A 25,091-nucleotide genomic window follows, 5' to 3' on the forward strand; every position below is an offset into this window, starting at 1 on the left:
CCGGGAGTGGTCCACGTTATCTGTGCAGGGTGTGGGATTTCACAGCTTTGCAATCAGGAGTGAACCAGATGGGGCAAGAGAGTGGTTTGACCTTTATGTTTGGTACTCAGGGCCGGCACAGCCAAGTGCATTCCTCTGAATTTGTTTCTGTGGAGCTTCCATGCCAGTCAGCTTGGCAATATCATGTTCTATTGCCATGCTAGATGAGAATTTTAGACGTTCAAGAATACTGAGGGAGAGAATTTTTCTCAAATTTTTTATTTGCAATGAAACCTTTTTTTCCCCTCAAAAGCAGTCTTATCAGACAACTAAGTAAGTATGAGAAAGAAGATCTGGATAGTGAGGGTGGAATTCTCAAGAACCTTACTTAGGCTTTCCCTTTCTCTGCCAAGCCCCTGACTTGGAATTCCCCCTTACTCCGAAAGCTCTGTAACCCATATAGTTTCTTCTCCTTTATTTCCTCTGTAACCCTGATTGCTTTCTTTTTCTTTTTCTTTTTTGAGATGGGGTCTCGCTCTGTTGCCCAGGCTGGAGTGCAGTGGCGCAATCTTGGCTAACTGCAACCTCCATCTCCCAGGTTCAAGCAATTCTCCTACCTCAGCCTCTCGAATAGCTGGGATTACAGGCGCCCACCACCATGCCCAGCTAATTTTTGCATTTTTAGTAGAGACTGGTTTTCACTACGTTGGCCAGGCTGGTCTCGAACTCCTGACCTCAGGTGATCTGCCCACCTTGGCTTCCCAAAGTGCTGGGATTACAGGCATGAGCCACTGCGCCGGCCAATTGCTTTCTTAAAGTATGGCTTGCAAACCAGCAGTATCATCTAAGGCTCTCTTTTTTTTTTTTTTTTGAGACGGAGTCTCACTCTGTCACCCAGGCCAGAGTGCAATGGTGTGACCTTGGCTCACTGGAACCTCCACCTCCCAGGTTCAAGTGATTCTCTTGCCTCAGCCTTCCTAATACCTGGGATTACAGGCGCCCGCCACCATGCCCAATTAATTTTTGTATTTCTAGTAGAAATGGGGTTTCACCATGTTGGCCAGGCTGGTCTCAAACTCCTGACCTCAGGTGGTCCACCTGCCTCGGCCTCCCAAAGTGCTAGGAGTACAGGTGTGAGCCACCGCACCTGGCCTAAGGCTCTCAACTTGATGGATGTGAAAATTGAAGTCCGGGGATGTTTGCTGAGTGGTCCAAGCTAACAACAGGGTAGTGGCTGAACTGTGACTTATAACCCAGGTTTTACAGTCTTGTCTAATATACCACATAGTCCCATTTCTGCCCTTATAGCCCTTTACCCCCATCAGTGTTAGAGCTTGAAGGTGCAAAGAGAGGCAGTTGTATTAGGCAGGACCCAACAGGGATGGGCAGATAGGTGGCTGTGTTAGCAGACTGAAGTCTGTGGTCCAGGATTGGAGCCTGATCATTTTTACATTAACTGGGATCGTGAGTTTATTCACATGCAACCGGTTTATAGATGATTTGTAATGAAGATCCCTCTTGGTTTTCAGTAGGGTACATACTTTTCCAGGGCATATACTTTTATTTGTCTACTGGTTTACTTAATTTCTGGTAGCCCCAGCTGCTAGCAGTAGTAGTCTAATTCCTGATAGGGCAGTCCAGTGCACAGAAGGGCTCCTTGCCACTCTACTCGGCTCAGTTTTTCTGTAGCTCTTAAACTTTCTCCCCACCCCACTTAATAGAGTACATATTACTGATTTGGAAACCGGTATCAAAGCTGGTGGGAGAACGAGATATACCAGTGAATATAAAAGTCAAGAATGACACGTTTCAGCTGCAAGACTATAGCTTTTTTATTAAAAAGTTTTTGCACCGTGTATTATCTGGCCTTTGTGGGCAGATGGAAGTGATACGCATCAATATAGAATGTGTAGTGATGTACGTGTGCAAATATGCTCCTGGCTCTTAGAAACGTTTTGATGAAGCGCTCGAGTTCATTCCCGTGCAGGCCAATGCATGGATTCTGAAAATAACTGAAAATTAGTGTCTCGTTCCTTTCATCCTCACCGATTTTCTGAAGAGGCCACCGCTAAGGAGAGAGCATGTTCCACCATGATGGTCCTGTTTCACCCAGTGTGTGGGCGTGCTCCAGATGTGAGCAGTATGAACGAAGATGACTTTCCTTTGATGTGGGACACAACTTTTACCAACCTTCCCTAAATATATCTTCCTGTTTCCTGTGGGATTGTAGTGTACACTTGTTTAATGATTGCTAAAGTAATGGAGAAACAAATGTGAATCTGGCCTGCATGCTTCCTTTCCTTCCTCAGAAACAAAGGGGGGCTCTGGAATCCATGCTGTGCCTGTGGAACGTGTCAGGAAACACAACCCTGAGTTCATTAGTTGAGACTGGCAGCAAAGCAGCCTTGGGCTTGGTGGAGCTGTGGTAGTAGGGGTCCTTCTAGTCCTTACCATGGAGAGTGGTCACTCTGTTGCTTTCAAGGTTTCCCAAAGCCGGCATTTGTATTCATAATGTCATTTTGTGCATTTGGGTTATTTTCGCCAAGTTCATAGCAGCTGTAAATAAGAAGATATTTAAGTCTGTTTTTTTTTTTTTTTTAAGATTAAAGATATTTCTCTGTTTTGTAACGCACATGTTCTCAGCAGGGATTTGTCTGTTGACAGAATGAGGGCTCTCTAAAGAAACACATATATTCAAGGCTCTTCTTAACATCTACTTCAGGTCTATCTGCCAGGCTAGTGATGTGTTTTTTTGGGATCCTTATCCACCATGAAATCTAGTGTTGCTTGTTCTATATTTGATGCCATCTTTTAAAGTAACAGGCTGTGAGTAGTTTGTTGCTGTCCACATGTGCTTTTCCAGCCATTTAAAACCTATTTTTTTCTAAGACCCAACATGCACCCCTTGATTATTTTTGGGTTACCTTATTATTCATTGCACTTATGCAGGGGCAGTGGGTCCATTCCTGTGGCCTTCCTATGATACCCAGTTATAGTAACTGTGTTTGTGTTGCTCAGTTAGAAGTTGAATGAGCTGGAGATTTAATGATCTAGTTAATCAGTTTATAATTGGTAGTCAGAAAGACCGAGGGTTTAATCAGCCAGTCTGATATTATATGAGCCATTGGTTCCCAGATGCTGGTCCAACAACCACAAGTATTCACAGATTTCTAGGCCCATCTGGGGAGATTCTTATTCAGTATGCCTCAATATAGACTCTAGGAATCTATCATTTTTAGAGGTTCCATGGAAGTTTCTGGTGCAGGGATGTCAAAGTATGCATGGTATAATGACTATGTCTTTTAGTGATAACGTTTTTCGTCTCTGTGTGTCTCAGATACTGCTGGAATGCCTTAACTACCTTCTTTAATGGAATATGTTTATATGGGCATTCTGGGCTATGTGGGAGAAGGAACCTCAGACTGGCCATCGGGGACCTGGTTCTAGCCTTGGTTCTGCCACTCTCTCAACCTTTCATCAGGTTAGAGAGGTCTGATTTCTTTGTAGGTCTAATTCATAAATTGAGAGCATCAGATTATGCAAAAGGTATTTTCCAGCTTTCTAACATTCTTTGAAGAGCTTTGCCTCCCTAGGAATTGCTTTTGTTGTCACTGTTCATGAACAGCTGTTGCCTCATTTAGTTTAGTGTGTGCCTAGCCCCTCAACCAAACATGAATCACGGTCTCCTTCTCAGGAGAGCTGGTAGCTCTCCCTGAATTCAGGATGGCCTCTTTTCCTCTTCTCTTACTGCCACTACCAATCACCCACAACAAGACCAAAGTAAACTGTTTTCTTTTTTGAGACAGAGTCTCACTTTGTCACCCAGGCTGGAGTGCAGTGGTATGATCTCGGCTCACTGCAACCTTTGCCTTCTGGGTTCAAGCAATTCTCCTTCCTCAGCCTCCCAAGTAGCTGGGATTACAGTTGCATGCCACCATTCCTGGCTAATTTTTGTATTTTTAGTACAGACGGGGTTTCATCATATTGGCCAGGCTGGTCTCAAACTCCTGACCTCAGGTTATCTGCCCACCTCGTCCTCCCAAAGTGTTGGGATTACAGGCGAGAGCCACTGTGCCCAGCCTATATTGGGGTTTCTGCTAAAGAAAATTCACATTGCAGTTCTGACCTTTTGTATAAAACTTCAGGGTTTTTTACCCACAGATACCTTTTTGCAGGCAAGAGATGCTTGTCTCTTTGGGCATAAGATGTGGCTGATGTCATAGTCTAGGGAGCTGGGCCTGTACTGCCTCACCCCTTTCAACAAACCTTTCATTTCCAGGAACTTGCTGTATATTGTCTAGAGGGACCAGCTGAGGATGGGGGCAGAACATGGTAACCCCTTAAATCTCTGGTTCTCAGCCATTGTGAAGCATCAAAATGATCCTTAGTGCTTTTAAAATTATGCATGCCCGTGTCCCCCCAGCACCACCTGGGCCAATTGAATCAGACTCTCCAGTGTTGGACTGGTCATGTGTGTGTGTCTGTGCGTGTGTGTGTGTGTGCGTGTGTGTGTGTGTGTGCATGTGTGTGTGTGTGTATTTTTGAGACAGGGTCTTGCTCTGTTGCCCAGGCTGGTGTATGGCATGATCATGGCTCACTGCAGCCTCGACCTCATGGACTCAAAGTATCCTCCCACCTCAGCCTCCTGAGTAGCTGGGACTACAGGTGCGTGCCACCACACCTGGCTGATTTTTTAATTTTTATTTTCAGTACAAACACGGTTTCATTACTTTGCCCAGGCCAGTCTTGAACTCTGGGGCTCAAGCGATCCTCCCGCTTTGGCCTCTCAAAGCCCTGGAATTACAGGTGTGAGCCACCATGCCAGGCCAATTTTAAAGACTTTACTTTAGACTGTACCTTCCGTGCACTGTCCCTCTGCATTCTGATATTATTTTTTGTTAAGGCAGGTATAAATAAATTTTCATGGAGAGTTGTCATGAAAATGCAGTAAATGGTGGTCTGAATCTGTTGGAAATACTGCTTTGAGACTAGGAGGCCCTCAGAGGCTGAAGGCTGTTCACTTTCACGTTCCCAGCATAGGGTTTAGAGATGGGCACCACTAAGGATTTACCCCCGGTGGTGCCTGTCTACCATGGTTTAATGCTTCATCATGGAGAACAGGAAGTCATTCATCGTTTTGTGAAGTGAATTTTAACATAATTACTCATTTATCTTCTATTCAGTGCAATTTAACAAATACGATTGGAAACTTATAATGTACTAAGCATTGATATAGATGCTATGTAGTGAACGAAACAGAATTCCTGCCTTCATGGGACTTTGTCTTCACCAAAAAATATATATATTCATTTGGAGTTTCACACGACTGAATTAAATGGCTGCATTATGAAATAACATTTTAGAAGAATTTTTGAGGGTTGACCTGAGTTATCCCTAAGATCACAAATGGAATCAGAAAATTTGGAGTTTAGCATGTGAAACCTGGATTAAATTAGCAAAATGTTAACCAAGGGACTGTGTCTTACTAATGCAGCAAACAGTCAGGAGTGGTTTAGAGAAATATTTTCTGAAGGTGAAATGAATAAACCAGTGGGTATAAAACTTTGCCCCAAAAAAGTCAACCAAGGACATTGACAGAATTAAAGTTTGTCCTTTGACTTTAAAAATAAGTCTCCAGAGCTGGGTGTGGTGGTGCATGCTTGTAGTCCCAGCTACTTGGGAGGCTGAGGCAGGAGGATTGCCTGAGCCCAGGAGGTTGAGACTGTAGTGAGCTATCATCGTGCCACCGCATTCCAGCTTGGGTGACAGGGTGAGACCCTGTCTCTAAAATTTAAAATTAAAAAAAAAGAAAGAAAAAAAGTCCCCAGAGAGTCATTTGATAGAAATCTTTTTTGACTCTTTTTTTTTTTTTTTAGCTCCATGTATTTTATTTCATGTATATGCAAATACCTTTGGGCCCTGGAGTTACCAGTATTTTATATTTGTTTCATCTGATCAATGAAAACATTAATTAGCTGATTGCATGTGTTTCAGGATTCTGGGATGCTACTTCACAAATTACTGCAGATTTCTATACTCACCTTAAATGGGTTAATATAGCTTCCACAGTGTCTATTTCTGTATTGTAGTTTGTGCACTGAGATTTTTTGATTCAATTATATATAATATGAACATTTTAAATGTGCCTTTTAAAGAATTTAAATACCATATCTTTTTGCCTTTTTTCCTTTTTACAAAAGGAAACTATGGTCATTTTTTTTTTTTACCATGACTACATTCTTGGATTCCAAATGCATGCTAAAAAATTGGTGAGACTGCAAAGACAACCAATGAAAGAAAAACACATTTGATATGGATTTCAAAATATCAAGAGAATGTGGAAGAGAAACCAAGATCAGCTTTTGGTTGCAGCTCATATGGCTGTTTGTGAGTTAACTAGCTTAGAAGGGAAGTAAATAGTTTATGAGAGAGAAAAAGATAGATATTCTGGAAATCATTATTAAGCTGAAATTTCTGCATCTAATTTTGGAATGTTTATGTTTAGAAAGTCACATGCACAATGAAAATGTGTGTTTCAGGTTTGCGGAGAAAAACAGCGCTTTGAGAAGTTGATGGAACATTTCAGGAATGAAGACAATAACATAGATTTTATGGTGAGTTATTTCAGTATTCAATAAAGCAAACTCAATTTCAATACGTTTTTTCTAAATAGACATACACACACACACACACGTATTTATATTACAAAGGACAGGGAATTGCAATTAATATGCTATAGATCCAATCTAGAATGTCCCTCTTAATCTGTATTTTCTCTTTGATTTCCATTTTATTCCTTACATACACGGTATAGTAAAGACAAAAGTACTAATCATAGCAAATAAAGGGGAAGCCATGCAGTTGGAAACAGCCATGCCTGGTGCAAATGCTGCCATTGTTTAATTGTTGATGATGCTGCGTAAGAATTCTTAAGGTAGAAGCAATCTTGACCTTTTTTATTTTTGTAGGCCCCCGCCAGTGCCCTTCTCCAGACTATATTCTTAAAAATTAAAGTGCTTTGGTTTGTAGAGTTGACTGTATGTATCTCCGAAATGAATATGCGCAGTGATTTTTTTCTCCCTGGTCTCTTTCCTGCTTTGGTGATTCTGCGAGGGTATAATCACACTGGGGCTGTCCTTGGCAGGTTAGGTGACATACAAGGACATGTGGCTCCATAGCAGTCCTGTCATTCTTGGGTAAGAACATCAAAGTGAGTTGCAGCACTTCTGCATTCATACACGTAAATCTTAATCTGGAAGGAAGATAGAATCTACCATAGTGAATTTCTCCAGAAGTTTTACCCTTGAGTGCACCCACATCTGTAGGCATTGACCCAATCCAGTTGCCCTAGGGAAATTCTAGACCCAGGAGATCCTAACGGGGCTGTAATTTCCCAGATCACTTCTAACCTGAAGCAGACGTACCAATCACTTCTTACCTTGCAGAGCCTATGCTTAGGATGCCAAGTGAAGTTTTCATTTGAATTGCTTCAGTGATTATAAAACATGAAACATAGCTTTGCAGATTTCTAACCCTTTTTGTGAAAAAAAATGTTTGGAGTCCTCAAGTTTTATATGCGTCTTAGCTGTCAGCCCCTTCCAAAATCAGTGAGAAAGATGAAATCCTTTATAGAGAAGATTTTCTGTTGCTTAAAGCATGTTATTTGCTTTTCAAAGTGTGTGTGTCTATATATATATATATATATAGACACACACACTTTATATATAGACATATATGTATATATGTCTATATACTTTATATAGACATATATGTATATATGTCTATATACTTTATATAGACATATATGTATATATGTCTATATACTTTATATAGACATATATGTATATATGTCTATATACTTTATATAGACATATATGTATATATGTCTATATACTTTATATAGACATATATGTATATATGTCTATATACTTTATATAGACATATATGTATATATGTCTATATACTTTATATAGACATATATGTATATATGTCTGTATACATATATGTATATATGTCTGTATACTTTATATAGACATATATGTATGTATATGTCTGTATACTTTATATAGACATATATGTATGTATATGTCTGTATACTTTATATAGACATATATGTATGTATATGTCTGTATACTTTATATAGACATATATGTATGTATATGTCTGTATACTTTATATAGACATATATGTATGTATATGTCTGTATACTTTATATAGACATATATGTATGTATATGTCTGTATACTTTATATATATACATATGTATACACACACACATATATATGAAACAAGGGACATTTTTACATTGACTTTTAAAATCTTGTTATTAGGATTTTTTAAAGAAGTTAAGGCTAATGTTGGCCCTGGTGGTAAATACGTAAAGAGATTGGTGCCTTGTCTCATGATGTCAGTTTCTTTCTTGTGCCTTTTTAGGGGAACTTATTCATTCTGTTAGAGTTGAGGTTGCAAACTGTAGGCTTTCATGCTAAAGCCAATCTACAGGCTTATAAGTTCAGTCTGACAGTGATGACCCTACTTAAACAATTTGGATATGATGCATAAAAAATACACGTCTGATTTGCTTGGAAACTGAAAATGTTCGAGAACACTAGGCCCATGTTCCTGCAGAGTGTCAGCTGCTGGAGCTAAGCAGCCCCTATTGCTTTAGTCCAAAGATGTCCTCTCTAGTTTGTCACAGTCCACACCATTCCCTTTGCGTGACACAGCCCAGCCTGCTCATTTATGATACCTGCCTGACCTCCTTGCCATTTGAGTTTCTGCTGAACTTACAATTATATAAAGCCCTTTAAAACACCTGTACTATCCATACACAAACTAGGTTCCATTTTCTGTCCGTTCGTTTATTCACATATACATGCAATGGGGTACCTTATTTAGAGGCTGCTATTACACAAGTTCTATGTGCTAGATTCATGCGTCACCTTCAGATAGTTGCCTCTTAGGCATATCATAAAACTTAGTAGATCATTTAGACCTGTTTTCCGAAGAGAAATGGAAACATGCCAGAATCTAACCATGTTTTCTCTCCAGAAAATGAGGCTTTTGATAAACTGCCTTGGGAATGCAATTAGGTTGCACAACCTCTGAAACAACGTATTCCTCATGACATATAATATAAATTTTTCTAATGTAGTATAAGACATTTCTACCCTTTTTCTGTATGTTTTTGTGGACAAAAGAAAACAAAAACTATTTTGTTTCTTTAAAAAAAATTTTTCTAGTTTGTATTTTGTACATGCCTTTGTAAAGATATATTTTTTAAAGCTCATTTAGTGATAGAACCCGAGGTGATTTTTATTTTTTTATTTTTTTTTTAGTAAGTTGCAGTAGAGTTCCTTTGTAAGCTAGAGAAGTTACACATCTTCCAAAGACATCCAATGTATACCATATCTTCAAAGAAGAATCTAACTTGATAAAAAATTTTTTTAAAAGATAAAGGAAATTAGGTTTGGAGAGAGACAAGGAATAAGGTGGTTCTCAGAATAAGTGTGACTCTACATCCCTCAGTCATGTTCCCTCCTTGCCAGATACTCTCCTGGGTGACAGCCATGGAGGGAAAGCATTAGTAAGATGTTTCCACCATAAATAGACTGATTGTCACTGTGGAAAGCAAAATAGGTCTGTTGAATGCTGTCCTTTGATTTACCAAACCGGGGACTGGTTTTCTCTTTGGCAGGTCTCAGGGCCACTGGTGAAGTTGTGGGGAGAAATCAGTAAATCCCAAGCTTTTAGGGAATGCAAACTGGTTGATTATATGGAAAAATGGGTCAAGGATCTGTTACTATCCTGTTGATATGGAAGAGTTCACAGGGAATTTTTAGACGTGGTTACCTTGTGGTGAGATTGTAGGTGATTTAAATGTTCTTCTTTATAAAATGTTCTTTGTAATAATTTTCACATTTTGTACAACATACCTATGATAATTTCCACAGTTTATCTTATATACCTATATGACTTTCACTGAGATATAATTAACATACCATCAGATTCATCCAATTTATTTATAATCCAGTGCCTATTTAGCCTATTCACAGGGTTGTACAATCCTTACCACAATTTAGGACACAGTGTCACCCCCCCCAAAAAAAGTCCTGTACCCATTGGCAGTCACTCCCATTTGTCCCACCCTCAGCCCTAGGCAACCACTAACCTGCTTTCTATCTCAATAGTTTAGCCTGTTCGGGATGTTTTGTATGAATGGAATCATACAACATGTGGTCTTCTATAACGGATTTTTATCACTTAACATGTTTTCAAGTTTACGTTGTAACATGTGTTGGTAATTTATTGCTTTCTGTTGTTTCATAATATTCCATTGTTTGGATATACCACATTTTGTTTATCGATTAATGGACATTGGGTTCTTTCTACTTTTTGGTTGTTATTAATGATGTTACTCTGAACATCTTTGTAAAGATTTTTATGTGGACGTATATTTTCATTTCTCTTAACTGTATATCTAGAAGCGGAATTGCTGGGTCATATGATAATGCTGTGTTTATCATTTTGAGTAAAAGTCACACTTTTTAAAGTGGCCACCCTTTTTTACATTACCACCAGCAATGGATGAGGGTTTTAATTTCTCCATATCCTTCCCAACTTTTGTTACTGTATTTCTTTTTTATTATAGCCATCTGAGTGGGTGTGAAGTGGTGTCTTATTGTGGTACCTCTGTGACTTTTGAATTTAAAAATAATTATAAAATATTTTTAAAGAGGCTGGGCGCGGTGGCTCATGCCTGTAATCCCAGCACTTTGGGAGGCCCAGGCCGGCGGATGACGAGGTCAGGTGTTTGAGACCAGCCTGGCCAGCATGGTGAAACCCCATCTCTACTAAAAATACAAAAATTAGCCGGGCGTGGTGGCACCTGCCTGTAATCCCAGCTACTTGGGAGGCTGAGGCAGGAGAATCGCCTGAACCCAGGAGGCGGAGGTTGCAGTGAGCCGAGATCGTGCCACTGCACTCCAGTCTGGGTGACAGAGCAAGACTCCGTTTCAAAAAATATATATATATATATTTTTAAAGAACCAATGAAATGAAGGAAAAGGAAATCGGTAAGTGAGCCTTTTTTGTGAAATTGAAAGCACATGTCTGCAGTTAAACTGAGAAAAAAGTTTGGAGCCCATCTAACCCCTTGACAATTTCATTTCAGGTGGCTTCTATGCAGTTTATTAATATTGTAGTCCATTCAGTAGAAGATATGAATTTCAGAGTTCACCTGCAGTATGAATTTACCAAATTAGGCCTGGATGAATACTTGGACGTGAGTATAGCTGTGACCTTTGGCTCCAATATAAGAATTGACTTATTATTGCCTGCCTTCAAAGGTACGCTTCCATAGCAGCTAAAGAATGCCTAAAGCTCTATGCAGTCAACTACTGTAGTGCTAGTTAAAGGGAACTGAGCTCAGTGATGTACTCTGCCAGAGATGCTTGATTCTTGCAGGGCTCCTGGGATCTCAGGCCATCTTCTGCTAGCAGCCTTTTAGTACGGGAGTCAGATAACCTGTTGCAGCCTTGCTGCAGCTTTCCTCTGCTTTTGAGCTTCGTCTGGGTCAAGTCTCATTGCATCCTTCATCTGGTCTATTGGGCAATTTGCGTTCTTGGTTACTCCGGGGACCCCATCTCGGCCGGGAAAGTCAAGCCAAGACTGTAGAGTGATGAGTCAGTGCTTAGAGCATTAAAAAAAAATAATGAGGAAATGGACACCAGAGACTTCCTCCTGAAGCTGCTAAATTCAGCTTCAAGTGTTTGTGGCTTTAGAAGTTCCACTTTTAGTTCTTAGGAGAAGGAGGTTTAAAGTTTCCCTTTTTCTTACTCCCTTGCAGAAGAGTTTAGACAGTTCCCTGAAGTTCTTCAGTTAAGAAACAGAAACTTGTGAAAATCAGAAATGGTCTTGAAAAGGCTGATGGCTCACACCTGTAATTCCAGCACTTTGGGAGGCTGAGGTGGAGGATCACTTGAGCCTAGGAGTTCAAGACCAGGCTAGGCAACATAGTGAGACCCCATCTATACAAAAAACCAAAAAATTAGCCAGGTGTGGTGGTACGTGCCCGTGGCCCCAGCTGCTTGGGAAGCTGAAGTGGGGGGATAATTTGAGTCCAGGATTTCCAGGCTGCAACAAGCTGTGATTGCACCACCGCACTCCAGCTTGGGTGGCAGAGTGAGACCCTGTGTCTAAAAAAGGAAAAGAAATGGACCTGAGGACCCAGGCAGTTTTGTTTTCCCTTTTGTATAGGAATGGTCTAGTGACAGAGCAAGAATTGTTGACCTCAATTTCCTTCCTTTTTTTTGAGACAGGGTTTCACTTTGTCACCCAGGCTGGAGTGCAGTGGTGCAATCTCGGCTCACTGCAACCTCTGCTTCCTGGGTTCAAGTGATTCTCATGCCTCAGCCTCCTGAATAGCTGGGATTATAGGCACCATGCCTGGCTAATTTTTGTATTTTAAATAGTGGAGATGGGGTTTCACCATGTTTGCTAGGCTAGTCTCAAACTCCTGCCTCAAGTAATGCACCCAGCCAGCGACCTGAATTTCAAGCCTGTTTCCAGCTATGAAGAATATAGAAGTACTTCCTTTGGGCATCTCAGGAATTCAGTTGCCCATCTTTGTTAGAGATAAGCCCAAGGGATTGTACAGACTGTACCCTCAGTTTATTAGGAGACGGAATCACAGAGGTGGTTACTCTCAACCTGAAGGCCTTGCTTCCTAGACTGGCTGGGCTGCCCTTGAATAGATGGGCCTACTGTTGTCTAAAGACTACTCAGGGAGAGGCGTAATAGATTTCCATTAAAGTGTTGTTTGAATTGCTTTCCTTTTTATTTAAAGACTCATTTATATCACTGGCAGAATATTGTACAGAAAGACGCTTTCTTACTTTGAGATCGAGGTTTGTGTATCCCATTGTCTCTTATGCTCTAAAAGTATCAGTATTTGAACAAAAATTGGATGTATAAATTCCTAGCGGTGTTTTGGGTTTGGTTTTGTGGTGTCTGAGCAGACTTTGTTTATGCTCTAGAATATAATGGCAGGTACCAACTTATCACTGAACACCTGTTATTCATTGTGAATCTCATGAAAAATCCCATTAAGCTGCTTCTCCTTTTGTTCTAGCCTTTGCCCTTATTTAGAAGCCATTCTCACTTGTGACTCATAAATGAAAGCAGAACACTCTCTGTTGAGAATAAGCTGTATTGTAGAATTCCAGATTAAACCTAGGGGAAAATCCGTTGTTCTGAAAATTTATGTAGCGTGGAATTTCTCTTAAAAATGTAAGATTTTTTGTCAAAACTCTATTTCTTTAACTTCATCATGTGTTGACTCTGGAACCTAATAGAGGTGGTTAGAAGAGTAATGTAAATGTATGCTATATAAATGCTTCACTAGTTTACAAAAACCCTGCCTTGTAAGTAGCCATTGATGTGTTCAATAAATGTTGATTGGCATCATCCATGTGCCAGGTATTATTCTAATCACTCATCTGTTCCCCAGGGAAAGTCATGACTTATGTTACTTGTAGGGAAGATTCACTGATTTATTTGACCTCTAATTTCCAGAGCTAGCTGAGTCCCTGCAGGATGCCTAGTTTGGGAGGCAGTGAATTAGGGAAAGCTTTCTGCTCTGCTTTGGGGAGCCCTGAGCTGTTCATGCTGTATACTGACTTAGGGAGGGATGTGTGGAGGTTGGGCTCTAGCAATTTGTGCTAAAATAATCCCCAAGGCTAAGTATAAACTCTGTCAGTGTCTGCCCCACCTCTCGCCTAACCTTCTTCCCCTACTGGAACCACTGTCACTAACCAGGTAAGATACCAAACACTCCAGTCTTTTCCACTACACAGATACCCCTCAGGTTTTATGTGGCTGTGACTATAACCTTTTAAAGCTGCTTTTAATTTTTCTGTTGTCCCAATTTCACCTATATCAAAATGTTTTAGATTGGAATATAACTACATGGGGCAGTAAGGATTTGGGGGAAAATGTGTGTGCATTTGGGAGAGGGTATTCACCAGAAAGCCATCTGATGATACCACTTAGGCAGTCACTCCATAATTCTCTTAAGGAAGATGACATGTTAAGCTCTCTCCGAAAGGGCTGGACTATTTGTCGCAAAGAAAACACATAGACTGGCTGGGCGCAGTGGCTCACGCCTGTAATCCCAGCTCTTTGGGAGGCTGAGCTGGGTGGATCACGAGGTCAGGAGATCGAGACCATCCTGGCCAACAGGGTGAAACCCGTCTCTACTAAAAATACAAAAATTAGCTGGGTGTGGTGGCACGTGCCTGTCATCCCAGCTGCTTGAGAGGCTGAGACACGAGAATCACTTGAACCCAGGAGGCGAAGGTTGCAGTGAGCTGCAATCGTGCCATTCCACAATCGTGCCATTCCACTCCAGCCTGGGTGACAGAGCGAAACTCCATCTCAAAATAAAACAAAACAAAAAAGACAGACTGTTAGGAAATGATGTTCTATTTCCACAGATGAGCTAACACCACGTTCTCTTCTATTCTGGTTTTTAGAAGCTGAAACACACTGAGAGTGACAAGCTTCAAGTCCAGATCCAGGCTTACCTGGACAATGTTTTTGATGTAGGAGCTCTACTGGAAGATGCTGAAACTAAGAATGCTGCCTTGGAGAGGGTGGAAGAACTGGAAGAAAACATTTCTCATGTAACTACATCTCAGAAAAGGAAAAATTGCTTACATTTCAGCTGGTTGCAAAGCAGAATTAACGTCAGCTTTTATGGTGGTAAATTAAAGGATTTGGAGTATAGGAATGGGCCATACCCTGCAAGAGAGAGCTATCAGAAGCTGTTCTGTGTTTTTTCCAAAAAGCAGATGTGTTATGTAAAATGGAATAGAATCTGTTGCTTTGCTTTAGCTCACTTACCTGCTCAGTTTCTGCTGAGGTGCATTTCCTGGCAGTCTTGGTTACAGGCTCAAGCAGAGTGGGGGTGTTTGATGATTGGCATTACACAAATGATTAGAGGGAAATTAAATATGAGAATTTGGCCTGAGGTGAAGAGGTATCTTCTTATCAACTATGTCCACACAAGCCCATGGACAGGATTAGCTGGTGTCTCTGTGATGCATGTCTGAACGTTCCTGTCTTACGGTACTCAAATTCTAAATAGAGTCATTTCAACAATAGGCATTTTCAGGGACATCGGTGTGCTTTCTCATATATCCTGTTCTTTGAAGAACGTCCTCAGTATCGTTGTCAGCTCTATCACAGGACAGGGTCTCATTTTTCTTTGAGGGATTTTTCTTGCCATAGACTGATTCGAATATGACTGTAAGGGCCTTTAGAGGTTATTTGTTCATTCATTAACCACATATTTCAGTAGTAAAAGAATTAACAGAAAAATGGTGCTTCTCAAAAACCCAAGCATTATGAAGACCAAATTCTTTTGGTGAGTCTGGTGGGCACTTTCCTTGATTATGAAATGAAGTGTCTCCTTTTGGAGGATTATTATTTTCTCCTTTGAACAGTTCATTTATTTTTGTCCACATGTTTTTTAAAGAGTGCTGCATATGCTCAGTTTCCTTCACCTTTCCCCATCACTGTGAAAATGGGTCTCTTCATGGCTGTGGGTAAGCCAAGTTGGTGAGCCAAAAACCCTCCCTTTAAAAGTGCTGCTGTGACCCAGCTGGCATCTGCTTAAAAAGAGAATTTTACAGGCCCAGTATATCTTCCCTTAGAAGATTTGTGTTATATGCTGAACCCAATCAGTATAAATCTCCACTCTTCCTCCTTACCTTGCCTCCCTGGTTTTCTTTACTTGTAATGAATTTAAAGGAGATGTTAGAAATCAGAAATTGCTCAGTGTCAGAGCCCTATGTGAAAAGCAGCTGTTTAATACATGGCTCACCCTGTCTTTCTCCTGAAGCCTCAGCCAACATTGCATGACCATACTTATGTGTCCACTTTTGTAGCAGGCAATCTATTTGAATGGCCTCCCCCAAATAACTTTTATTATTTTTTGGGGTTTTTTTTTTTTTTTTTGAGATGGCGTCTTACTCTCTCACCCAGGCTGGAGTGCAGTGGCGCGATCTTGGTTCACTGCAACCTCTGCCTCCTGGGTTTAAGCGATTCTCCTGCCTCAGCCTCCCTGGTAGCTGGGATTACAGGTGTACTCCACCACACCTGGCTAATTTTTGTATTTTTTAGTAGAGATGGGGTTTCACCATGTTGGCCAGGCTGGTCTCAAACTCCTGACCTCAGGTGATCTGCCCACCTCGGCCTCCCAAAGTGCTGGGATTACAGGCGTGGCAACCAACTTTTATTATTTGCATAGTTTGGGTCAAATCAAGCAGTAGTTGTTTTTCAACTGGCTACCTAGATGGAAAGAACCAAGTTTACTCTGTTACCAGTTTTCAAAAGCTTTAGCCTGATGGCCCTTTCTTGGCATGGAGTGGGGGATGGAGGTGGACTTTCCCTCCTCTTTCTCCTTACTGTCCTCTACCCTTGCTAGCCCCTGCAGAAATGGAGGGAGGCACACCGTGTATGTTGAACACCAAGGAGCGGACATGTGGGTCTTATTAAGAATCATGTCTAAGTTATCAATTCCTGGTAGAAACAAACATGTATTCAGAACCATATTATAAACATTACCATTTCCAGAAAACAACTTGCGGAACATATGCGGGGCCCTGGTCCCTAATGATCTTGGAGCTGCACTTTCTGAGAACTGAGGGCTGATCAAGATGATCCTGTATTGTGACAGCTTTCTTTTCAAAATTTTACAGTTATCTGAAAAACTGCAAGACACAGAGAATGAAGCCATGTCCAAGATTGTGGAACTGGAAAAGCAACTCATGCAGAGGAACAAGGAGCTGGATGTCGTTCGGGTAAGTGTAATGATGACAGCTGTTCAGATGGGCACGGTAGGGAATGTACTCCAGCTTTTGTCCAGTGGAACGCAGAGTACGTTCATTTCAGAGGAATGCATTGATGCAGCATATTTATTGGAAACCTTTGCGAGGTGATGCTCAGATGAAAACTACACATAGTTGGCATATGTATACACATGTGTGTGCAATCAGATAGTGGGGGTTCAGTATTTCCTTATCACAGATTTTGGGAGCAACAATGTTTTCCCATCTGGAGGAGGCTGAGTTAATTCTGTGGAACACCCATTTGGTTGGAAATAAAAACACAGCATGGATTTAATTCATGACACTTATTTATTTTTATTAGGACTTGAGCTTCTTTGTATTTTTTTGCTTTGCTTCCACTCAAAACCGGATTTGGTGGTTGCTGTAGGAACAGTGAAATACAACACAGGCTAGGCTTAATGGCATTCACCAAAAAAAGGGGGGCGGGGATGTGCAAAGCAAAACCAATCCATTTTATTATCAGCTAATCCCAGCTATTTTATTTGGCCTTAGTATTGTTTACCTTATGTGCCAGGTATTTATGGAGTGCCATCCTTGTGCTTGGAATTGTGCTGAACATAAGAATACCAAAATGCCTGGAGAGCTTTAAGGCAAATGGCTTGCCTTTACACCACTGCTAATGAAATGGCACCTTTTATGTGATGGTTATCGTGTCTGTGTGTGTCTGATATCCTGACATGTCCTACAGTTCAGTCCAGGAAATTTATTTTCTGGCACGCCTTCGAGACACAGTTGTAGCATATGGACTCAATTCAACTTCAGACTCTTAGATTATTAGTAATAGACAGGGTGTGAAGAATGTTTCCCTGCTTGCTGGAGGTTTGTGGTGAGAGATCGCTTGTACAAGGCCCAGCAAGGAAGTTCAGTTCCATAAAACCCTTTCACTAGAACCTCTATGGGCCCCCCTTACAAAAGGAACCAGGACAGCCTTTGAATTGAAAATTGTAACTTCTTTGTTTTCTGCTAAAAACCTAGACAGAAATAAGTAATTAGTGAAGGGAGGCTTTGGCCTGTTTTGTTAACCGCATTACCGATGGGAAAATGTTGCAACAATCACTATCCTGAGCTTGGTCAAGGGGGCCTTGTGAGGGCTAGAGAAAGCCATTCAGGAACAGTCACCCCCTGGTTACTCATGAGTAGATTATTCCATGCTTTGCAGATTTTTAATCCCAGTCTGATTTGTATCCAAGTCTGATTTAGGGCCCTTTTGTCTATTGTTAGCTGATATGTGTATCTAAGAGTAACAAATGAATGTTAAAATAAAAGGAAGGAAAACATGCACCACCAGAACACCCTCAGGAGATTCCAGAGTCAGCATTCCGGGTCATTTCTGCTCTGTTTCTTTCCACCTGCAGGGAAAATTGAGTCAGCTGCATTTATTAAATGGAAAGAACTTCATTACCAACAACAATAACTAGAATATATTACATGCATTACTAGCATACAACTAATAATTAATGGGACTTTATAGGTTCTGGCTGAGTTCCAAAGAATTCCCATTTATATGAGTATCTTTTTTTCTCTTTATCCTCAGTTTGCCAGTCTGATGCTACTAAGTATGAATGTTATGTGAAAATAAACTGTTAACCTTGGACTTTATTGCAGGAAATCTACAAAGATGCAAATATTCAAGTTCACACGTTAAGAAAAATGGTCAAAGAAAAAGAAGAAGCAATTCAAAGACAGTCTACCCTGGAAAAAAAGATTCATGAACTGGAGAAACAAGGGACCATTAAAATTCAGAAGAAAGGGGATGGGGATATCGCCATACTGCCAGTTGTGGCTTCTGGCACATTGTCCATGGGGTCAGAAGTGGTAGCAGGTAACTCTGTGGGACCCACAACAGGGGCCACTTCCTCAGGACCCTTGCCCCCTCCTCCACCACCACTGCCTCCCTCATCAGACACACCTGAAACAGGTAAGAAGCCTTGGCAGGAGGACTGAGGAAGTTTCGGAATATTTGTATTTCTTCTTTTGCCAACTGTCCACTTCTGTCCTTTGTCCGTTTTTGTTGGCATGTTCTTTAAGAATCGGTTTTCTTGAGTAGTTCTTAACTGTTTACATTTTCAGATTAAAATTATAAATCCTCATTTCACATATGTTGAAATATTTTTCCCATTTGTCAATGAGGACATTTTATGGTTTTTGAAAACAGTCCTTTGTCCTTTTAAGTGTGTTGTTTTCAGATGGCTTTATATGCACATGGCTTATTGCAGGAAAGCCATTCCCGTGTTTTCAAAGTCCATCTGTTTCTTTTTTCTTTGCTAGTGCAAAATGGTCCAGTAACACCACCTATGCCACCGCCGCCGCCGCCACCCCCTCCTCCACCTCCTCCTCCTCCACCGCCCCCTCCTCCTCCTCCTCTCCCAGGCCCTGCAGCTGAGACTGTACCAGCTCCTCCCTTAGCACCTCCCCTTCCCTCTGCACCTCCGCTGCCTGGAACATCTTCACCCACAGTGGTTTTCAACTCAGGATTAGCAGGTAAGAGCACAGAATTCAAACCCAGGTACTTATATCAGAAATGATGTCTTATCTCGGAGAGTTGAAGCTATTCTTTCAAAGTCCAGGTCTCTTGCAATGACGTGTATCTCTTCCTAGTATAAGAAATTCCTGCTGATGTAGCCAATAGAGGGGACATCATCATGCTTGGAAGGCACTTTGCTCTGAGTAGTCTTTGTCACAACCACGCCCCACAATGGGAGGTTCTGATCTCCTACACCATCTTCCTGCCTTCCACTGGCCCCACCTAGAGAATGGAAGAGAGACAAGCTACCTGCTTGAGGATGAGTGCATTTTTGTGGGTTCAGCAGATACTTTCTGGACACCTATAGTATTCAAAGCTCAGTATTAGGCACAGACATTGAGTGCTTCTGGATCTTTTTTTTTTTTAAATGGTATTTATGATGTCATCTATAAAAGGGAAACATGCTTTTATGTGTAATTGCCCGATGTAGGCTTCCAGGCATGTCTTCTGAGCATTCGAGAACATCAGAATTTGCTAGAGTGGATTTAAACTTCAAGGAGGAAGTGCTGCCAACAGCCATATTCTCATGCCTTAAAATGCTGCCAAATAATTCATGTCCTCTTGCCAACCAGAAGATAGAAAACAGCATCCTCACCTCACCAGAAATAAAACGGGATGTAGGGGTTAGAGCAGGAGGAAGAGTCACTCTAATGCCTTGAAATCTAAGCTCTTTGTTTTGACTCACGGAAACAAAGATGATGCTACGAGCCATTTTCCCAGTCCTGAAGTGTTTCCCTGGCATCTGGATTTGCTCTAAGCTTTGCCATCCCTGTGACATGGGGTAATTCTGCCTCCTCATTTACTTCAGCCTGTTCATGAGGTCTTTTATTTGCAATAAAGAACTACCACTCTAATAGCCTCCATTTCCAAGGCTGTGATAGTTCTCAGAGCGTTTTGCCCAAAGTCTAAAAGCCAGTCTTAGCTGTAAAGATTTCCCAATCTCTATCCCTTCCAGGCTCCCATCTGCAGCTCTGCCAGCCGGTCATTGAGGCTCATTCATCCCAATGACTGGAGCCCTTTTGGATGCCCCAGAGTCACCTAGAATAAATTCACTCCACATCAAATGCATGGTTTTACTTTTTTACTTCCACCCCGACTTCTATATAAAACTGTCAGGGAAACAAGATTCCAGTTCACAGTAAGGTCCACAGTAAATAGGCGACTTATTTCTACCCTTCAAGATCTTCCCCGTCTACCACTTTCTTCTAGAACTTTTATTACTTCTGAAGGAGAAAAGTTGGAGGAGAGTCATCATGGAACTGAAGGACTATGGAATATAAACAGACAAACAACCTCATATCAAGCCCCGGGAATGTGTTCCATCACCAGGCTGTTGTCAGTAACTGGGTGTGGAAACCCATTATCGTCCCGTGCACCTGGCCACCCTGATTAGGCACTCTTGGTAGCCCCCAAGGCGCACTTGCTGTGAGACGTGTCTGCTGTGGTGTCTCATTTGGGGCTGCTTCCTTTGTCTCTGACAAACGCTGATGTGTGATTTAGCACCCACTTTCACGCACCTGAGCACTAACATAGACCTCAGAACCGCCTTAGCTGAGTGAGAGCCCAGAGGCTGAGATGTGTCCAGAGCTTCCTTCCGAGGGGCCATGTCCTGTGTGATTGATCTATTTATTAATTGTTTTGCTTGGGCTCTTCCCACTACTTGATTTTAAAAATGTGTTGGCTCTGTCAATTGCCTCAGTATTTTAAGGTGTAGAGCTCTGTGCTTGGCTGATAACGAACTGCTTTTAGGGTTTGCTATACTTGGAAGTGGTCCCTGTTGTGGCTTATGCAATTTAGAGGACTGTAGGTGGAAATAGAGGAACTCTTTATTTCCATAAGTGTCCACTAAATGATTGTGAGGGATGTCTTGGAAGCATTATAAGATCCTTATGAGTCTTTGATAGCTCAATATCAGGCAATTTCTACAAGGCCTTTAATCTTTCTTTATTATTCATTCTTATTTAGACTGTTAATACTTAGTGATTGAAGCCCATTTGGTGAGATGTTTTGCTAGTGTGTTCAGTAACTCTCTCTCTCACTCTGGAACCAAGAGGCCAGACAGAATCAGGATGCCCAGTAGAATGAAGAGACAGAGCTGAGCTAATATTCTGAAGCCTCCTGGGAAGTCAGAAACCTATGACATCACTTGGCCTCTGGATCCACAGGCAACACGAGGGTCTTATCTCTTCAATGGGCAGGTGTGTTCTTGGAGACCAAGACAGAAGACCAAGAGGAGAGCCCCATAGTTTATCTAGTTGAGAGTTTTCTTTGTATTTTATAGAGAAAATAGTAGTAGTGTGAAATATGCATTTGAAGAATAAGGCTTCCTTCCTCAAGTCTGTGATAGAACAACCTGGCTCCCTTTCCCTGGGTAGGTCACCTGAGACAGGCTGCTGAGCGGGTGGAACCTTTGCCATCTGTCTGGGAGGATGTGCTTGGATCCTCACAATGCGAATTTGGATTTTGGTTGATTATTTTTCATGTAAAAATTATTCCTGTCCTATGGAATGCCTAGCACAGTTCAGTATTGCTGTTTGGTACCACTACGATGAAATAATTTTTTTCTTCCCTCTTCTAAAAAGGATAATTTTTAAAATGAAATAGTTGAGTCTTGGAGGCAGGCCTGCATGGAAATGAATTTTTGGCTCTGTGCCGCCTCGTGAAATGTGTCCAAGAAGCATGAAATTCTATGCTGAGTGCGTGAACCGCTGAGTGCGTGAACTGCTGAGCCACTTGACTCTAACCATATCTAATATTTTTTGTATTTTCTCTGTTCTTTCTGCTTCCACAAAAGATGGGCCAATCAAGCTTTTCTGTAGGTTGCTTCTCACTGAGTGTGTTGAGTATTTGCCATGTGTTTCTGTTGGTCCCACTGTGCCTTGACATCTTTCCACTCCATTTTGCTTTGATCCATTGCATTTTGACTTTGTGTCTGCGGGAAGTCTTGGTGGTGGCTGATGATGATTCCAGGTTTGCCCATGCATTCTAGTTGAACCTACATAACAGACTACTGTCCTTGAAGCAGACATCCTGGATTCACATGCCCTCTTCCATTCCCTCTGAGAAAAGGTTTTTTTTTTTTTTCTTCTTCTTTTAATTTTTATATTTGTATCTGAGGCTTCAACTCTAAGAACAAAAGAAAGGTGCCAGGTGCCCCTTTTCCACTCCCTCCCTCATGCTGGTCTCTGGCCCACTCCTGGGAGCACTCACCCGCCTTTAGCCCGAACCATGGGGACACAGTGTGTCCAGTGGTCACCTGTGTGCTTTCCTCCTCTTCCCACTCCCACCCTGATTAAAGCCAGGAAAACCTTTCCAGGGAGGAGAACTTTCTTGCCTGTGTTCTGATCTCAGGCTTATTCCTGACCTTGCTAAATAGTTAGAAGGGTGGTTGCAAATGGCAAACTCCTAGCGAGCGTCATGAGCCTACCATGTCTGTGGGAGGAAGGTAGGAAGCCATTGGCACCAACCTGTCACCTCAGGTTATGAAAAGTCTCCTCTGCAGCCCTTCTGCTGCTCCCCAGATCCCTAATATTGCTGAAGTGCCAGAGGCAATGCTAGGGCAAGTGCTAGAGGAAAGTCTGTTCCTTTGTCCCATCGAGAACATCCGTTTTCCTGGGTAGCGTAGACAAAATGCTGTATGGCGAGGAATCTGACACCGTGGGGTAGTGGGGACAAAGGTGTCATGTTTGGTGGTGGAGAGGCCTGGTTTGGCTAAAGCTGTGTCTGTTTTTCTGCATGCTTTTGTGTGGATTTATCAGATGACATTCCTGCTGTTTAAATGGCCTTTGTAACTCTGGAGGAATGAGAGGCACTGTCTGTCTCAGTTAACGCCAACTGAGGCAGGCAGGCAGGCAGCCAGCTACAAGCTTAGTCGTGTGTTGCTTTTATTTTGTTCTGCACCAAAGTGCTGAAGTTCTTCTCCCTGTCTTGCTAATAATGACAAATAGTGAAGCTCCCAAGTAGTGTGGTAGGCTACCCAGGACAGACTGACGAAGCTGAATGTATATGGCTAAATGGTTTGGGAAGACTTCTTTATGATATATAATAGATAAATATAATTTTAAGTGGATTACCTTTTTTGGCATATTCCCTCACAGTGAGAGGAGTTGGCACTCCCCATAGTCCCTTAAAGATACATCCCATTCTCTCTATTAAGAGGTTTTCAGTATTTTTAATGAGTGTGTAGATACCTCCTAGTCAAACACAGCTGACTCCTGGGAAGAACTTGCTTTTCAAAAAGAAGGGCAAGAGACTGTGGCTATTTCTGAGTCTCAGAATCCATACAATTCCCTCCCTCCCTCCCTCCCTCCCTCCCTTCCTCCCTCCCTCCCTCCCTCCCTTCCTCCCTTCCTTCCTTCCTCCCTCCCTCCCATCTCAAAAAAGAGGAGTTTCCTCCCTTCCTCCCTTCCTTCCTCTTTTTTGAGATGGAGTTTTGCTCTTGTTGCCCAGGCTAGAGTGCTATGGCGTGATCTTGGCACACTGCAACCTCTGCCTCCTGGGTTCAAGCCATTCTTCTGCCTCAGCCTTCTGAGTAGCTGGGATTACAGGTGCACACCACCACAACTGGCTAATTTGTGTATTTTTAGTAGAGACAGATTTCACCGTGTTGGCCAGGCTGGTCTTGAACTCCTGACCTCAGGTGATCCACCTGCCTTGGCCTCCCAAAGTAGTAGGACTTTGAGCCACTACGCCCAGCAATTTCTTTTCTTTTTTCTCCCCCCCCTTTTATTTATTTATTTTTAAGACAGAGTCGTGCTCTGTATGTACCCCTTTTTTTGTTCTGTTGTCTTAAACATTTTCTTAGGCTGGGCAAGATGGTGCCTGTAATCCCAGCACTCTGGGAGGCCGAGTGGGGAAGCTCGCTTGAGTTCAGGAGTTTAAGACCAGCCTGGGCAACATGTGAAACTCTGTCTCTACAACAAATATAAAAATTAGTCAGGCATGGTGGCACACAGCTGTGGTTCCAGCTACTTGGAGGCTGAGGTGGGAGGATTGCCCGAGCCTGGAAGGTCAAGGCTGCATGAGCCATGATTGCGGCACTGCACTGCAGCCTGGGTGACAGAGCAAGACCTCAAAAACCTATTTTCTCATTTAGGCCATTCATATCCCTTAGTCTGCTTGAAATAACCCAGCAGCCAATATATCTTCATTATCGGAATCACCCACAGGAAGTCAGCCTTCATGACGTTGTACTCCTGGCAGTCTAGTCAGCCACTATCTGCAGTCCCTGATCATCTTCTAAGGTTTGTTTGTAAACATGTAGTCTGCAACCAAGAATTTAGGATGTCCAAATATGGCAAGTTTTTGCCCTCTCTGCTGTCTAGTAACATGAGTAATAATCTTTGCTCTCCAACACTTTTTATATGTCCCAACCATTGTCCTAATATTTTAACTGTAATGCAGCAAATTAGTTGCCTGAGTTAAAAGAAAAAAAAATCAACCCTTGGCCCTTAGACATCTTTTAGTACAATGATGTGTTAGTCAACCAAATGATGACCTCAAATGGCTCTGGCCAAGGCCATGTGTGTTGTTTTCCAGCCTTAAAAACCTACTTGCGCGCCTCTTGCCAACGTTCCTCCAGTGTTAAAGTGTCATCTGCAAGGACTGTTGTCTGATTGTTCCTGAGGGTCGTAGGCTTTTGGTGGGATCTTAATTCCATTCTCTTTGACGTCTTT

At 41.9% G+C, this 25,091-nt stretch overlaps 1 protein-coding gene across 11 annotated transcripts in view; it reads left to right on the plus strand.

Moving 5' to 3' along the window:
• The window catches only part of FMNL2 (formin like 2), a 313,912-nt gene that overhangs the window by 264,284 nt on the left and 24,537 nt on the right, over positions 1-25,091 (plus strand). For 6 of the 11 annotated variants that reach the window (XM_054548880.2, XM_054548876.2, XM_054548878.2 and 3 more), the window contains 7 exons: positions 6,519-6,593; positions 11,153-11,263; positions 14,514-14,663; positions 16,743-16,844; positions 18,498-18,810; positions 19,161-19,373; positions 22,211-22,231. In XM_054548880.2, the coding sequence (XP_054404855.2) occupies positions 6,519-6,593; positions 11,153-11,263; positions 14,514-14,663; positions 16,743-16,844; positions 18,498-18,810; positions 19,161-19,373; positions 22,211-22,231 (985 nt within the window). The remainder of the gene's footprint in view (positions 1-6,518; positions 6,594-11,152; positions 11,264-14,513; positions 14,664-16,742; positions 16,845-18,497; positions 18,811-19,160; positions 19,374-22,210; positions 22,232-25,091) is intronic. The other 5 variants (XM_054548879.2, XM_063712805.1, XM_024243821.3 and 2 more) reach the window with 1 other exon arrangement.

This window comes from Pongo abelii, chromosome 11, assembly GCF_028885655.2.
Source record: "Pongo abelii isolate AG06213 chromosome 11, NHGRI_mPonAbe1-v2.0_pri, whole genome shotgun sequence".
NCBI classification, from domain to species: domain Eukaryota; kingdom Metazoa; phylum Chordata; class Mammalia; order Primates; family Hominidae; genus Pongo; species Pongo abelii.